At 42.5% G+C, this 17,611-nt stretch overlaps 1 protein-coding gene and 3 non-coding genes across 5 annotated transcripts in view; all 4 read right to left on the reverse strand.

Moving 5' to 3' along the window:
- The window catches only part of srpk2 (SRSF protein kinase 2), a 62,483-nt gene extending 47,394 nt beyond the window's left edge, over nucleotides 1-15,089 (reverse strand). For both annotated transcript variants that reach the window (XM_068602990.1, XM_068602989.1), the window contains exons 1-2: nucleotides 15,012-15,089; nucleotides 14,637-14,703 (exon numbers count right to left, since the gene is read on the reverse strand). In XM_068602990.1, coding sequence (XP_068459091.1) covers nucleotides 14,637-14,703; nucleotides 15,012-15,027 — 83 coding nt within the window. In that variant the 5' untranslated portion in view covers nucleotides 15,028-15,089. The remainder of the gene's footprint in view (nucleotides 1-14,636; nucleotides 14,704-15,011) is intronic.
- A 1,508-nt stretch (nucleotides 15,090-16,597) lies between these two features.
- trnat-agu (transfer RNA threonine (anticodon AGU)) lies at nucleotides 16,598-16,671 on the reverse strand. The gene has a single exon. It is a non-coding gene; the product is annotated as a tRNA-Thr (tRNA).
- Nucleotides 16,672-16,908: 237 nt separating this feature from the next.
- Nucleotides 16,909-16,982, reverse strand: trnat-agu (transfer RNA threonine (anticodon AGU)). The gene has a single exon. It is a non-coding gene; the product is annotated as a tRNA-Thr (tRNA).
- Nucleotides 16,983-17,249: 267 nt separating this feature from the next.
- On the reverse strand, nucleotides 17,250-17,323 carry trnat-agu (transfer RNA threonine (anticodon AGU)). The gene has a single exon. It is a non-coding gene; the product is annotated as a tRNA-Thr (tRNA).
- Nucleotides 17,324-17,611: the final 288 nt, after the last annotated feature.

Consider the following 17,611-nt stretch of genomic DNA (forward strand, 5'->3'; position numbering starts at 1 on the left):
ACGACTTTTGTCCAGAATGAAATATCTCAACGACTGTTGGATGGATTGCTAATACAATTTTCTACAGACATTCATGTTCTCCAGAGGCTGCCAAACCTTTATTCATTTTCAAACCTAGCTCCTCAATTTCCATTCATCTCCTTCTATTCGCCATTGGTTTGATTTCCGAAAATGTTAGATGCCGATGTACACAAGAGAAGAAACAAAATAATGACGTTTGCTCCGGGACATTGTCCTGGTGGAAAATGGCATAACTCGGTTATTTATACTGTCACACAACAATAAACAACAATTTTCCGCTGCCTTTAATTTTTGGTGGCATGCACGGAGCGCAATCATTTGTATTGACCTCGTGAAAAGTCTGAACATGAAAAATTGCCAATTAATGTATCCTGAACACACAGTATTTCATATAAAATTGGGTTGAAATGATTCATTTTGGCAGCAACAATTCAAATGATAATCATAATACAGTCAAATTGAGTTGTTACTAACCCGTACATCGGTGTATTACGGCTATTGCTTTTATAGAAATACATTTTCACGGTAATAGTATAAACACAGATGTAGGAGACATGCCTAGGAGACAGAGACAGAAGGAAAAAAGGAACACAATGATCCCCTTTCTCTCCGATCTCCATACAGTTCCACTTTCCTACATAAAAGGACTACATTAGGCGCACATGTCTCTGAGCCAAACTATTGTCCTCATTCTCTGTGGATGTGGGCCAATGGGGGGTAAAGTACACACTCATCCAGGCAGCAAAAGGGAATATTGAGCTAATATGAAAGGTCACACTCCACTTTCATTTATTTATTTATTTCCCCTAACCATTTTTTTGGGGTGACAGGAGGTGTGGGAGGAGGGCCGAAGGTTATCTCTCAGCATTGTATCTGACGTATTGGATGATGTAAGAAAACCACAGAAGGCATCCGCGCTACCATTTAAATTAGTGCTAAAACAAGTCATCCTTTAGCTAGTTTCACAGAAAATGCATCGTCAACAGTTTAATTCATTTAAAAAAAAAAATGAATGCATCATTTATGTTTTTACAAAAAAATTGGGGTCCCGGCTACTGGAGTGTTACTGCTTTTTTATATCAATCCAAATGGAGTATTTTGGGAGGGTTTGTGGACAAAACTGGACATTTGATGAGCCCAACATGATTGCGATGCCCATTTATTTCCTGAGAAGCACTTTCTCCACTAGGTCAGTTTGTCTTCGGTGACAAAGCTCCTCAATGCACCGCCCTAATTTGGATGTGATGCTGTGATCTTGATGTCACCACTTCATGGAGTTAAAGTTTAAGATCCCTAAAATTGGAAAACACTCATTGACATAAAGAGGAACGCCGACATGCACACACACACACACACGCACGCTTACAGTTGCACACACATAGACATACATCGACTCACCGAGGGTATCAATTTGCAAATTCAAAGGCTGATTCTTGTTCTATTTTCACAAGGAGACGGAGCAAAAGAAGAATAAGAAAGATGGGGGAGGGAGAGCGTTGATGACTCTCATGAGCAGATATATTTTGGGAGCCGGTATTGAGGCTGCCGGGAGCTATCTTTAAGCGGCCTACTTCTCCTCACTGCCTGGTGGATGCTGGGGAGAGAGAAGGGGTTTATGCGTGCAAATACACACACACACGCACATGCGTGCACACACACACAGGTCCCATTGCAAATTGCTCTAGGACAAACAGTACACTCAAGCACACAAATGGAGCGGCAGACAGAAATCACAGCAAAGCACAATCACACACACAAGAAGAACAAATGCATACACAATGGACTGTGTGTGTGTGTGTGTGTGTGTGTGTGTGTGTGTTAACCCAGACGGGTAAGAAGATGCCTCCACTTTAACAGTGACGCTGCTCTTTGTGTCAGCAGCCTTGTTGTTACCGTCTGCAGAGAAAACACTGCCCTCAAGTGGAGAGACACACAATGACACACACAAAGGGGTTGATCTTGAATCGTGTGTGTGTGTGTGTATGTGTGTGTGTGCGTGTGTGTCTGCACATGTATGTCCAGATTGATTGACATACTGATAGCCTCGGGTCTACCTTGGAGCAGCTAATTTTCTTTGCTACAGACTTCCATATGGAGCCCACTCGCCTTTGGGACTCAATTCAGACTGCCCGACAAAGCCCGTGGATACTGGATCTATGTATGTACACACAAACATACATAGTTAATATGAGCATGGCAAAGAGGGTGTGAATAAATATACAGGTCAAGGATGTACACATTGTTAGACCTGGTAGTACTATCGGACTATACATCAAGTATCTTTTCCTTCCCAGTCAGCAGAACTGACCTCTTAAAAGGTTCACTCCATTGATTTGAGATCAATTCACTGAATGAGAGGGAGTTGTACTGAGTGTGTGAATGTCCTCAGTTCAACAGAACATTTAAGACATGAACGTAAGCGTGTTGTCAGCGTCAACAACTCAAGACAGCTGATTGCAGAACTTGTCTTGTAAGGTATGAAAATACGTTGAATTGACTCTGACGCTATGTCCATATAGACTGTTGGTCTGTGGAGGCGTCAATGTCGGAGGTAACTGCCTTATGAGATGAACAGTTCATATTTTATACTCTACTTTTGACTTGTCTGAACGGAAGTGTAGGTTTCTTGATCTTGACACATACTTCAGACTATAAGTGAGGACATCTCAGCCTTTAGTGCTTCGACCATTCTTTTTATAATCTCTTCAAACCTACTTATTTTTACATTTATGACCGTTAAAGGGACACATGACACAATGTTACACATTGAAGTCAATTCACTTATTAAAATGACGACTCAGCGTGTTGAAACAGTATAATGTGTTCACCTCGACCCTCTCTCCTATAGGCCTCCTTTTAACTCGTTGGAGTCTGACTTAATGAAAGTGCAATATTAAATTAGCGGAGTGCTCCTTTAACAGTTCACACTGGTTTCCTTGGTGATTGCAGAACAACAAATTACATTTTTAGGTCATCTGATTTGTGGGGAAAAAGCTCAGAAGTGCAGACATGTCTCATGGATCATGTTTTAGTTGCCAGACTGATTTCATATCAGTGTCCCAGTAAGCCATGGCGGTGACCGGGCCTTTAGAAACGAAGCTAGGTCACGTTATTATTTACGCCTGTGCTGTTCCTTAAAGGGTCGTAATACCAAACGGGTGCATTCGCTATGGGCTTCTGTCTCACTCTGAGCTTTGAATCATTCCACTTTTTCTCTCCATATCACTCCCCATCACTCTAGTTTCTTCCAGTTAAGCGGAAAAAGCCATAACCCTTCCGACCACACACACACGCACACACACACACACACACACACACACACACACACACACACACACACACACACACGCACAGTTACCGGTCAGTGTTGAGTGCTCGTAATTCATCCAGACATACACAGGTAAGCAGCTTTCACTTTCTGTGCCTCATTACCCCAGGGAAGGCACTCATAGCAATATGTTTGAATGTGTGCACTTTGCAACTTAGAGTGAGTTTGTGTGTGTGTGTGTGTGTGTGTGTGTGTGTGTGTGTGTGTGTGTGTGTGTGTGTGTGTGGTGAGAGAGCAAGAGAGAGAGAGCGAGAGAGAGAATTTGTACAGTTTAGCAAAAGCTAAAACTGATAATGACCCAGCAATAGCACCTGGTTGTGTGCGTGTGTGTCTGTGTGTGTGTCAGTGTCGGTGTTTGTGCGAGTGTGTGAGAGCTCATTAGCAGAGTGGCAGAGTGGTGTGTGTTTAATTGATGAATGAGTAACCTCTGCCCTCTGTACATGCACTGTCACCCCAGTCGCTTCACCGGGCTGACAAGAATTGCATCGCAGCGTTTAACACCAAGCGCACCCACAAAATGGCCGACTTCTTGTTTTTTAACGCACTTTCACTTAACTAATGGAGGACAGGTCCAGGAGCAACACTTAACTGCTGAAGGTGTTTTGGGTGATCAGCGTATGTACTGATGAGCCCGCAGGACAGTTTCATAAAGATGTTACAAGGTGTGAGTAGACGCCCATCACAATGATGCAGCGCCCAAAAGAGTCGGGTGACAAAATTTAGATTGTATTTCCTATGGCATGTGAGTTTCACTATCTTGCAAGTCTATTAAATCTGCCGGCCGACACAAAACTACTATTAAATACAATTGAATTTTGACTTGTGGAAGAGTTTTTTGGTGTTTTACTGGCTTCTGCTCCAATCAAACCAGTGACCTTTGAAATTCTGCTTACAGAGAGAGACGTCTACCCACAAAGCACCAAACCAGTGGGCCCTTCTCCAAATATTTATTTTGACAGAAGTGAAAATGTAAAAGATGAAATGAGAGTATTCCAAAGAAGTGAAATGGGATATTTGTCTGCACTTAACTGACTCACATTACACAGCAAGTATTGTATTCATCATAGAAGGAACCCAGAATCTGATTGAATATGAAAGTATTCAGACATTTCCAGCACAGACACAAACCTGAGGGGGAAGAACAGTACCTACAGAGACTTCTTTCATCTCAAGACTACAAACTGGGACATGGCTACCCTCTAATGGACTGACTAAGAAATACACTCCTGAGACTTAAACCTACACAGTCCACTTGGTACAGGAAACCAAGGATAAGTAAAGAAAGCAGGACTTCGAGGGGCCAAATCAAGATTAACAGGAAAATGAAAGGGTTTTTTTCCCCTAATGTCATGAAGCATGCTGAGTATAGGAAATAGTCCTAGGCTGCAAGCTAAGGGACAACAAAAAAGCCCCACATGTGTGTTCACCTTCATACGACTGCGATAACAGCCCAGCCGGATGCGGAAAGAGAGAAGTCAGGCCCGCGGTCACCGGCGAGCGTGACGTCAACACAATGAGTGTGATGATAATTCACTTAGCAGAAGAACTGCTGTAATGTGACTGAAATAGACCGAGACTGGTGGTGAATGTCGAGGGCGAAATGTGAGATTACAGCCTTCAAGTTCAAAGGCAGACTGGAAAATATGCCTCAACATAATTGGATAGATGATTTTGGCCATACCCAGACTGAAATATCTCTACTGAGAGTCCACCATCATCGGGTCAAAAATCTAATTTGTCGATACTTTAAAAACTAAAGACCCGTAAGCCGCTGGTTGTGCACATTAAATATTAGTTTTAGTTAAGTTGTAAACACAGAGGTGGTTATTCTCATTTTATTTTCATGAAATACAGCATTGCAACCCCTTTACAACTAATTCAATATGAAGAGAAATGTAGATTTCTAAACTTCTTGAGGATTTAAGCGTTAAACTGATTAATTCAATCTGTTTTGATAACCGAATAATCCATCAAAAAGAACAAACATTCCCAAGTTACAGCATATCAATGAGGATTTGTTGCTTCTTTTCATAGAACATTTCATTTATTTTGGATTTTGGACGATTCGTCGGACAAAACGCAACATTTAAAGACGTCTTCTTAGACTAAAATAAAACCAAAAAAAACATTGGTTTCAGCCGTATTTTTTTCCATACCTAATAATTTAGACGATCTGCTTATTCAACCAGACTATAAATTGTCCCTCCTTCCCATGACTACGTTGCCAGAAGCTTCAGAGTCCTGTACGAGAATACTACAAGAATTCACAGCCAGGTTTTCGATGCGGGGCTAAACGAGGACACCAGACTGCACGGCATTGCCAATTACTCAATGTTTACAAAGGCAGGAGCCGCCTTGATAGAATAGAGCGAATACATGGAATGGGCAGGACACACACACACATATACACACTCTCTCCAGAGATCTGGGTTATTGTGCTGAAGCGGTACGGAGACAAACAAATGCCTTGTGGCCAGACTGCAAAAACACGAGAAGCTGTGATTACAGCCGACACAAGCGATCCATCACCTTGGAAATGAGTATTGATCCTGCCCCTGCTTTACCTGCGTGTCTGCATTCATCATGATATCTGTGATTATCGGTGAATAAATGAGGGGGGAAATGTTTAAATGTGCTCCTCTCTGATCCATCAAACCACACTGACGACATGAGCAACATCTTGGTAACTCATTATGAGAAAAGGCTCTCTACAATTAACTGAAACTGTACCTACGTTCCATGAGGCTTTTGGGTTTGCGTTGAACTTTTCCTATTTTTTAAAAGGGGCAATTACTCTAAATCATTGGTGGCAGTTCACTTTGTGCAGAAGCTATTAGCCAAGCACCGAGAAGCCATGGGATGACCTGGATTATTTATTTATTAAAGCTAGGGTTAGTAATGTTCTTCAAAAACATTTTTTGTTCTTTTTTTCTGAGATTGTCTTCCACAAGCTCAAGCTCCATCAATCTTTTAAAATCTAGGTTACTCTCGCTCTTTTCTCTTGCTTTACGTGATCTGCAGCATCAGGCTTAGTAGAGGTGCACAGAAAGTGATGACACAGACAAGATTAAGCAAAAATGATCAGATATGCAAAATGCATGGGGTGTTATTTCCAGTGGGCGGAAATTCATTTACTAATTAGTTTTATTTACATTTCCTTTCCACCTGTGGCAATATCAGAGAGAAGGGAAAAAACAAGCTCATATTTGTGACCGTGCTGAATAACTCAAAAAACCCACATATACAATTCTGTAATGAGTTTGGTGAAGTGTAAATATGAACTCAGATAATTCATCAAAGAATAACTGTGCTGTAGGGCATTGTGGAGTGTAACAGCTGGCTCTGCAATTTAATAAAACTACATTTTAAGAAAGAGAACGCCCAAAAGGCGGCTTATGTTGAGGAAAAGAGGAAATAAAGCTGTCAACACCACCTCAGTTTCTGTCTTGTCTACATAATGTGTGAAAACGTTTAAAATATTATCAGAATAAAGGTATATAATAAAGAATTTACTTTAGCCAACACTGCTGTTGACATGTAAAGCCACATTAAAAGCTGAGAAAGATTGCAGTAAAAGAAGTGCATAAATGAATAGAAAACTGGACAGAACATCCATCAAAAATGCAGCTTCATAAGCAGCTTTACCAGAAGGTGGCAGTGGAGAGCGACTGATCATGTTCAGCCTCCCGACTGTGAGGATCTCCTGCCCTCACAGAATTACATGCCCTATTAATGTCTTCCCTTCCTCCTTCCATCATGACCCACTGGCCTGCACTTCAGACGCATTACATGAGGGGAACAAATCCTTGTCCCTCACTGAACAAATCCTATTTGGACCACACACACTGTGAACATGGGAACCCTCCTCCCCCCCCACACCCTCGTCTTTTAATTCACTCTTGTCCTGACTGCTCATTCAGTCCAAACGACTCGGTAGCTTTGCTCGGCTCTTGTGTTTTCTTGGCCGGCGTTCTGGGAAAGCAGGAGGAAAATCCTTAAAGAGCTCAAACTCCCCGAGTCAGACAAACATCTACTTTAACAAAAGGAGAGCAAAATCCAAAAGAAAAATCCACGAGTAGCTTTCAGGAGCTGTTCATATAACAGACTATAGTGCGGGCAGACTTGAGGTCTTGAGCTAAAAAAAAGAGAAAAAAAAGGGAAAAACACTCCACTTTAGCCTTGTTAAGGTCCGGACAGAGGCACCCTATGACTCACAAAACCAGCACACCTAGCTAATTGCTTTGGAAAAGGTGAGCTTAAATTTGGAGTTTTTCTTCAGGAGTTCCTACTCCAACACCTACTGGAGTGGCCTACTTCTACGGTATATTAAATTAGCCAGCAATAATGCGGGCACTGTGGCCAACAGGGAGGAAATCATTCCCACTCAGACACCACAGAGGAAGCAGCTAATATCACATTACAATTCAGTTTGTATAACAATGAAGGGATCTGTGTGGGGCACAGCCAGTATGAGTCCACAAATACCTGTTTTGTTTGGGTTATTATGTATTATCACACTGTAGGACTAAAGAAAAATACATTCAGGAATACATTTCCAAGACTTGGACAACACATTTCTATGCAGCTATTACGAATGTGTACACATCATCAAAATCAAACTACATTGTTTACTATGCAGCATTAAACAGCTTTCCTTCTGACCAAAGTTGCACTGATTTATGGATTAAACGGCGATGTATACTGTGAAAAGTGTCGCTCGTCGGGAAAAAACAGCAGCGGCGGCTCCAGTATGCATTTCAGAATATTTTTAAAGCAAATTCTTTGGGGTTTTACAGCCTGCAACTTTTCTGTCTCGGTTCAGGCTCACTGCTCTCATCACTTCAGCTCCATTTGCAGTAGCAGCAGCAGGCAGCTGTTTTCAGCATTAAAAATGTTTTTTAAAAAGCTTTGATAAACCCAAAGTACGCTATGTGAACACAGCATCAAATGGCAATTAATTCTGCTCCACTGTCACTATAAAATTTAGCGCCGCAGGCTCAAATACAATTAGTTACACCTCACAGTCCTGACATGACAGACAGTGTGTGGATGGCTCCTCCATGGCAATGAAAACACAAACGGACACAAACAAACCAAACTTAGACATATATAGCAGTCTGTGTGGGTCCAATTAACATTGCTTCCTGCCTTTAGCGGCCCTGTGCCATCCCCTAATTCCCTTTCTCCCCTTCTCTCTACTCACTCTCTCCATCCCTTGCACTCCTGTTGCTATTGGTTTGCCAGACACAAGCTCACACATGCAAACTCTCCTGTTCAGCTTCTCAGTCTTCCTCCCTCTTATTCTTGCTCTTTATCTTTTGCTCGACCTCTCTAGCTTTTGGCCTGCCTATCACTGTTTCTCCACCATGGCTTACTCCTCAAACAAGGGGGATCCGGCCACCGGTGTTCATCAGTGGCCAGCGTACAGGAGCTGGACTCAACAGCTCCCTGGGGAATCAATGCAATTCATTAACGGGGAACCTTTTGCTTACCACTTGCTAATCTATAAAGGATCATTAATCACTATAGCAGGCTGATCATACACGTGAGCAAAAGGAAGATAACGTAATGGAATTAAATAATGGAATGGAAAACCCAGAGTCTGTCATTTTGAGAAATGCACTTTCTTGCAAAGTCATATTGATACTTCCAGGTCCGTCAGTTAAATATGAAGCTGTCTTACTTTAGAGTAAGGACTGGAAAAATGGCAATCTGTGATTTTACAGGCCGTTGTGTGCTGTCGGTGTACCACAGAGGAGATGGTGGGAGGTGGATTTTGTTATTTCAGAAAGTTATAGGCTAGCTGTTTCCCCCTGTGTTCAGGCTTTGTGCTAAACTAAGCATATTAACTATGTATAGCCATAGCTAATAGACAGGTCTGGGAGTGTTATAAATCTTCTAATCCAAAGGATAAAACATCCCAATATGTTGAAGTATAGTTGTAATATTGAACTAAACACAAGTAAATGCATTCAGATAACCAAAAAAAATTAATAATTTAGATGGACTCTAATTAATTAAGATACCGACTAATAACTCTGTATTGTACTGGTCATTCTCCCTAGTTCCCCCTCTTCTATCTCCACTACCGTTACCTAATACAAATATGGCAAGCCTGCATATTAATAATGTATATAACGTTGTACAACAGTGTGTACATGATAATTATTTACACCAAGTAAACAAATCTAAATATAAAGTAAATACACTTTTATTGTCACTCAAGCTCCCAGCACAGCACACAGTGAAATGTATCATCCGAATTGAACTCATCCGTGAGCAACTACTGTCCAGCATCCAGGGATCAGTTGTTTGGGGTTCCTGTGCCGTGTCCAAGGGCACATCGGCAATGCCCAGGGGGCGAACTGGCGCCTCTTGCTGCAAGTCTACGCTCCAGTCTAAGCCACAAATCCCCACAGACCAAGAGAGCTACTGCCACCCAAAAGGTCACCTCGTGTCATGTATCATACCTGCTTCAGTTTCATGAATTCACAAAACTTTGACATGTGATGTCAATCGTGACAGACTCCAGCTTCAGTGAATGAAGCCTGTCTCGTCTCTGCACAGTGTTCCAGCCAGCTGCCTCCTCTTCAGTTAAAGACTACGGGCCGGGCAAAACGCAGACCAAAAATCAATGCAGTTTACAGAGCAGTGTGTGGGAACATTAGTCAGGAAAGAGCAGCTCATTTCATGCGGAGAGGTCCGTAGTGCTACGAATAGCATTGCGAGCTGACAGATATATGTCCCAAGAAAAATATTAGCATTTAGACTCATTGTGCTTTGGCTGGCAAAGTTATGATTAATGAACGCTATTTTACTGGCGTCGCTTTATATATCTTTCACCCTCACGACCCCAATCTGTTTGGGTATGCTGATCCAGATCCAGTTCATCTTGGAGGCAATTTCCATCAAAGCCTCGGCCACTTGAAACCTGCTGTGAGTGGGGTGTCATCGTCTACGATCTGAATTCAACCATGGGGATCGGACGTTTGATCTCTCATCAAGGATAGACAGTTAGTCGACTCGCACCCGAGGATGCACACGCAACGATGGGTAACTTGTGACGGGTCAAAGGTCAACGACAGGGTTGCTCGTCAAAACTCTGGCAGTAACCTCCTGCAGTCGTATGTATCCGGACCAATAGTTGTCATTTTAAAAGCAGGTGTACATACATTTGCTACTGTGTCAGAACTACTGCATCCTTGTTGTTGCTGTTATTGCTACTTGTCTACTAAAGTCCCACAGGCAGTGTTTCTATGGAAACATGAACAGCAAAGGGCATGGCGGTCCATTTATTTCAAGGGACAGACCTAAACTCAATAAAGAGAGGGATGATTAAGTGAGAAAAATAAATGCGAAGGTGTAAAAGCTGTGACCCGTCACTAAACAAACCCTGTTGCTCCTGCAGCAACTCGCAAAGTGTTCACATTTTGTTGGTATTAGTTAAATAACACCCACTAAAAACAATCAGCAGATTGAACAATACTGAAAATGATCTGTATTTTAGAACCACATTAAAAAGTATGTAGTCACTGTCTGCCTTTATTAAATTAAACCATGCTAAATCTTTAGCATTAGTTCCTCAACCTGTTGGACCAAACGCAACATCTCAGTTGGCGCAGTACCTGTTAGCTTTCAATGCCTCAACTCCTATGGAGTATATCTCTCTCACACACAGACACACACACTGAGAAAGAGAGAGAGAGATCAGCAGCCAGACAGCCAGAGCAGCAAGACAGGCCAAAGGAACAACAAATCGGCTAATTGAATAAAGAGATAAGATCAGGTTACACTGTGCAAGCAATAGCCTAAACTTCAAAAGGACAACAAGGACAACAACTAGATGATACAAAGACAAAGTGTAGCAAAGTGAACTTAGTATGAACTTCTCTTTTGGGTCAGAACCAAGTTCAAAGCTATCTAATCTATCTAGCTAATCTATTTTAGTTAAGGGATCCAACAAAAATAACACCAAAGCACAACTGCTCTTCCACATCACAACTGATGACTTTGAATTTTGCTGGCATTGCACATTTAATTTATGTGATAAAAAAGATGGAATAAAAAGGCTTTGAGGAAGAGACTTGCAGCTGCACGGCCAATAGATCAGTTTCTTGCTTCCAAACTCGCCATACAGTTGCTCTCCAACGTGAGTTCTCATCTAGTGCTGAAGCTCTTCAACATCAAGTTGAATTGTCACTTAGCATGCAATCCCTCACAGATGACGCAGAGACCGCCAGAGACAAATGTGTCACCCTGTTTTGTAATCTGTGAAAGAGCGAAAGTGCAAAAACTCCTGAAACAACATTCATCCTGTCAGTAGCTAATCGTTCCTGCGTGTGACAATTTAAAAGGTGACTCATCTCATGACGTCCCCAAAGAACAGAGTCAACAAATAAATAAGTGTCACGGTGTCATCACTTGAGGGCATCTGCAAATACTGTACATTGCCCTACAGTGATAGTAATTTTCTTATTAAATGTGCAGTTTTTGGATTTGGTTTCAGGTTTGGCAAACCAATTAAATAATTAAATGATCAACAATTTTGGCAATACAGTGATAAAGCTAACAATTTCATAATTAAAGGTAGCATTTACCTGGTTCACCATCCGTGTTTAGCTTGTGTATGCTAACATTTGCTAACCATTAACATACACAAAGTATAGCTGAGGCTGAACGACGTTGACTTAAAGTATTGGACTGATATTCTGACCTGATGCTGGCGTAAGATGAAAGGTCAGGGGATCAGCAAGTCAGTAGCATTGATACTGTAAGGGACCTTTAAATTCCGAAGCCAATTTTCTGACAATCCATCACATTGTTGTCACCCACTTAAACCAAAAAAATGTCCAGCTGCTGAGAGGATCACCAAAATCCACACAAAATCAAAGGAAAAAAAATGCTCCAGGAGCCACACTGCTTTAAACAACGAGAACTGATCTCTGGAAAGGGCAGTGGACGTCTAAACGTCACTTCTGTGACTTAAATCAAACAAATCTGTTTGAATACTTATGTATATTTTGATCATGAAAGCTGTTTTAAATTTTACCAGATGAATTCTCTTTGGACTGTTTTGGTGTGTATATACGCTGGTACCATGTACCAGTTCAGGGCATCGACCACAAATTGTGATGTTCCCTTTTGTTGCATGTAATTCCACAAGTCTATAATAATGACATTACACTGATTGGTGCAAAGTGTTGTTGACCTCACATGCCCCACGCAGCATGACTCTGCCTTACTTTACTTTGAGTAGAGGACTTTCGGAGGAGAATGACTGACAACACATATGTGCGTACGTGATGCTCTCTTCTACCCCTTTTGTTGGCCAGATTGAGTGAGATTAGGTAAAATGGCACACAGTTGGTAAGGAGTCCTATTCTGGAATCCCTTGTTTGTGCCTGCACTTATGTGCGTGTTTGTCTGAATAAATCAGTTCAAACATGGGAAGTTGTATCAGCTGAAAAGATCAAAGTAAAGTGGCAATGCATTGAGTGAGCCTGGGAACACATTGCAATGAACGGGAACGTCTACATTTGTGGTGGAAATGTGTCTGTGTGTGCGTGTGTTTGTGTGTTTGTGTGTCTGGGACTGTGTATGGGTGTGTGTACATGTGTGTTTGTTGTGGTTTCTGAACACAAAGCTTCCCCCCAGCTGTGTGAAGAACTTCAGTAGAGGCCAGGCATGACTCTGGATGAAAGCAGATCACTATCCTTAAGAAAGGAACTTCTTTCTTTGTTTCTTTGAAAGTGAATATGTGAGCAGGAGGAAGGGGAAGGGAGAGAGAGAGAGAGAGAGAGAGAGAGAGAGAGAGAGAGAGAGAGAGAGAGAGAGAGAGAGAGAGAGAGAGATGCTACTGTGTGACCCAGACCTGGATAAGCGTCTGCTAGATAAGGAGCTTACATGATTTGCTTCATTGTACAGCTGGGACAAATAGTCCATTGACAGAAAATTAAGCTGCAATTAGTTGTGATAATCGATTCATGTTTAAGTCTTTCAACAAGCAAAATAATAATAATAATGTAAGCTTCTTTACAAAATGATAAATTGCACATTTAGACCAAATTGTGAATGTAATATATTGCTCAAGAACAGAGCAATTAACATGGAAAAGAATCACTAACTGCAGCCACATGTCATTGTGAATATCTTTAAAAAATAATAACCTCGCGTCAACAGTCATTTTATTTCTCATTTTCTCTGTCTTGCTTAATCCTTATCCCTATATGGAGTTAAGCCCTGCTGTATATATCCCATGGCGAAAGGCCACATCCACAGCACGTCACCCCTTTCTGAGCAACCACGGGCTTTACGAATTGATTTTTGTTTTTGCACACATCTGCCTGCCGTAACTCCATGTTCATTTTCAGCGAATTCAAGCAGCAGACACCGAGCTGCCACGAGGGGGGGAGGAGGGGGATAAAGGGAGGGGGGGCACCGATGGTATCACCGAATTGATGCCCTCTCCGGCTGCCGGTGACGTCGCTCCAATCGCGTCGTGCCATGAAGTAGCCCCCCCCCCCCCCCCTCACACACACTCCAATTCGCATGCACTTTACAGAGCCACTGCGCTGCACACACTCCAGTGCGCTCACGCCGGGGCTGCAAATCCCGTGCATCTCCCTCTGCATGACTGCTTAACAAAAACCACACACACACACACACACACACACACACACACACACACACACACACACACACACACACACACACACACACACACAGCAGGTAACAATGCTCCAACAAATTCAAGAAAAGTTACATAATCAAACACCATGTGGGAGATTCTTAAATAGGCTCGGCGATAAAGGGAGGTGTTTTTACTCCTTATCCATGCTGCAGAAGGGGCCAAGGAAATGAGCTGTCACATCTGGCACACCTCTTTCTGCAACCCCCAGTCCAAAAAATAGAATATGAATCAATCAAGAGGCCATCAGTAGTGGAACCAAGCTCAAAATAATAAAACATAAGGTATGCATCTTCCGGATCCTAGGCTACTGTGCGTACAAATGTTGCTGGAAACAGCCGTGAGGGAGTCAAGTGGAGGACCTCGTTCCCGTAACGTAAATGGCAACTTCCCACACTCCGGAGTAGCCCTGTGTATGTGTGCTGAAAATATACACGCCTTGTGCCATATGTGCGCACAGTCGCTGCCGCCGGTGCGTCGGCGGCAGCGTCGGCGTCACGCGGAGACGGACCAGCTGCCAACACAACCAAACCCCGGCAAACAAACGCATCACTCTCACTACACGTCGAACAGTCACCGAGCGACCGCCGCCCTGCTTACCTACGATGGTGACCCGTTCTGTCTTTCTTCCCCTTCGGCCTCCTTTTCCTGGCCTGGATGGCCATCACTACCGGGGTGGGGTAACGTTTAACCACGGGGCACGACCCACGTCCGAGCCCGGGGGAAGGGAGTAGGATGGACGGAGGGGGGAGGTGGGGAGTGTGGAGTGTGGTGGAGCGGGAGAGAGGGAGAGGAAGAGAGAGAGAGAAGAAACACACATCATTAGGCTCTTGAATCTGGCTGGCACGGGGCATTTACCGTCGTTTAGCATGCCCCGGTTGGCTTGGCTGCACACGTAACTTTCGCCGCCTTTGATGTTGTATTACAAGCCGAAGAGCGGGAGCGTGGTCAAGTTAGAGGCTGAGGGATACGCACCTTTCCTGGAGCTCATGTTTCCTCCTCTTCCCCTCAGCAAGGAGCGGAGCGGGCAGCTCAGCGGCAGCAGCCGGATTCTCTCTCTCTCTCTCTCTCTCTCTCTCTCTCTCTCTCTCTCTCTCGCTCTCTCTCTCTCTCGCACACACCAACCTCTATAGATGGCACGCGCTCCCTCTGGCGGGAGTCGCGTGCAGCCCTGCGTGGTGAACCAGCACGACTAGGCACACATTTATTCACGTTAACTTTACCAGCAGGATATTTTTTCAGTGCCCCACAGTTTCTGGCAGAGCATTAAACCATGTAATGGTCCAAAGATGTGTATTTAAATGTAATATATGTATATAATAGGCTAAAAGTGGCATTTAGTGTTACTGGCCATTTTTCACTCTATATTGCGATATTGAATATTTTGTTTATACATGGTTTTTTTTCTTCTACTGATATTATGTCTTACACTTCACATATTCTGGTTGTTTTAGTGCATGTCATTCCTCATCTCTCTGTCTCCTGTCATTCTTCTACTGTTGAGTCTCTCATAAGGGAATAACATGCCCAGAAAGGCTTTGGATGAAGACCTCACAATAGACAGGTTACATAACAAATGTACATTAGTTCCGCAGTGAATCTGATATACTCCACCTCACCTATGTATTTTTACAAAATATATATGTACCATTAGTGTAATAACTTGGCAGCAAGCTCATGTTGCTTCTACTATTTATAGTGTTAGCTGTGTTTTGTGCATTTCTGTCAATGTGTGTCAATATGTTTTTAAAGAAACTTATCTGAAATCCTCACCAGAAAATATTGTCTGACCTTATAACCTTGATAGCCTTATTGATTATTAAAATGATGTTGATACATTTTTAGTTGATGACTTATCAATTGTTGTAACTCCAATGCATTTTGTTATGTCAACCCTGCAAACATACAAAGGTGCTCTGATAAGAGACATTCACATATTACTGAAAACATAACTGGCTGCTGGACTTCCGTGAGAGGCCACAAGCAGTACGTGTCGGCACCAACACCTCGAGCAGCATCAAACGTACAGGGGCCCCTCAAGGATGTGTGCTCAGTCCACTGCTCTTCACCTTGCTGACACACAACTGCAAAACTTCCTCCAGCAACTTCCTCCAGCACAGATTACATGGTCAAAATTTGCAGACGACACAACTTTGGTGGGTCTCATCACCAAGAATGATGAAACCCACTATAAGAAGGAAGTCATCCTTCTGACCACATGGTCCTTCTGAATAACAGCAAGGCCAAAGAGATTGTTGTTGACTTCCAGAGAGGCCACACTCAACAGGAAAAGCCCTACAGCGCATAGTAAATAAAGCTGTACAGATCATTGGTGCGTCATAACACCCGCAAAGTGACCATGATTGTGAGCGTTAGAGTTATCTGTATTCCCTTTATATGTTAGACAAGTGAGAAACATTTTTTTAAATCCTCTATATGTTTGGTACACGTTGAGGAATTGTCAACAAAGCTTTGACTTGGATTTATTTCACAGACTTTACTAAAGTTTATTCAGTAGTATAGTTGGTGTTAGACCAGTCGCTTAGGGCTTCACAGCGAAAAGGCACCGCTGGGATTCGAACCCAGGATCTCCTGTTTACTAAACAGGCGCTTTAACCAACTAAGCCACGGCGCCGGTGTTGACTTCGTCCATTGCTACTGGAGAGTATCAAAAGAAAAACGAGAAACATGAATTAAATTTGTATGACCAAACACTTGTCTTTTAATTGTTCCAATGATCAGTAGTAAATGTGGTTACTATGGGCCGATGTCTGGTTATTATGGGCCACTCTTCGCTATGGAGTTTCTTTCTCCTTTTTTTAATTCATTATTTTTAACCTATAATAAAATCGATTAGGGCTTCACGGGGAAAAGGCAGCGCTGGGATTCGAACCCAGGATCTCCTGTTTACTAAACAGGCGCTTTAACCAACTAAGCCACGGCGCCGGTGTTAACTTCGTGTGTTGTTATTGTAGACTAGCAAAAGAAATACGTGAAGTATGAATTATATTTTCATGACTTGACACTTGTCTCTTAGTTGTGCCAATGATCAGTAATACATCTGTTTATGTGGTAACTATGGGCCCAAATGTGGTTACTATGGGCCAATGTCTAATATGGAGTTTGTTGAGATTCTTTCTTCTGACTTGTTTTTCTTAATTCATTAATTTTTAGCTAATCTATAATTAAATTGCTTAGGGCTTCACAGCGAAAAGGCACCGCTGGGATTCGAACCCAGGATCTCCTGTTTACTAAACAGGCGCTTTAACCAACTAAGCCACGGCGCCGGTGATGAAGGGATTTGTTGTTATTGTACAGTAGCGAAAGAAACACGTAAAAAATGTGAAACATAAACTATATTTGCATGACCAAACACTTGTCTCCTAATTGTGCCAATGATCAGTCGTAAATCTGGAGACCTGGTTACTATGGGCCCAGATATGGTTACTATGGGCCACTCTCTACTATGGAGTTTCTTCTTTCTTACTCCTTTTTTTTTTTTTAGCTAACTTTAATTAAGTCAGTATTTGTTTGTTTTTTAATTTGTTTACCTTCAAATCAGAAACGCTACAACT

The sequence above is a fragment of the Clinocottus analis genome, unplaced genomic scaffold (assembly GCF_023055335.1).
Source record: "Clinocottus analis isolate CAN_PGR_092001 unplaced genomic scaffold, fCliAna1.0.p SCAF_6, whole genome shotgun sequence".
In the NCBI taxonomy this organism is placed as follows: Eukaryota; Metazoa; Chordata; class Actinopteri; order Perciformes; family Cottidae; genus Clinocottus; species Clinocottus analis.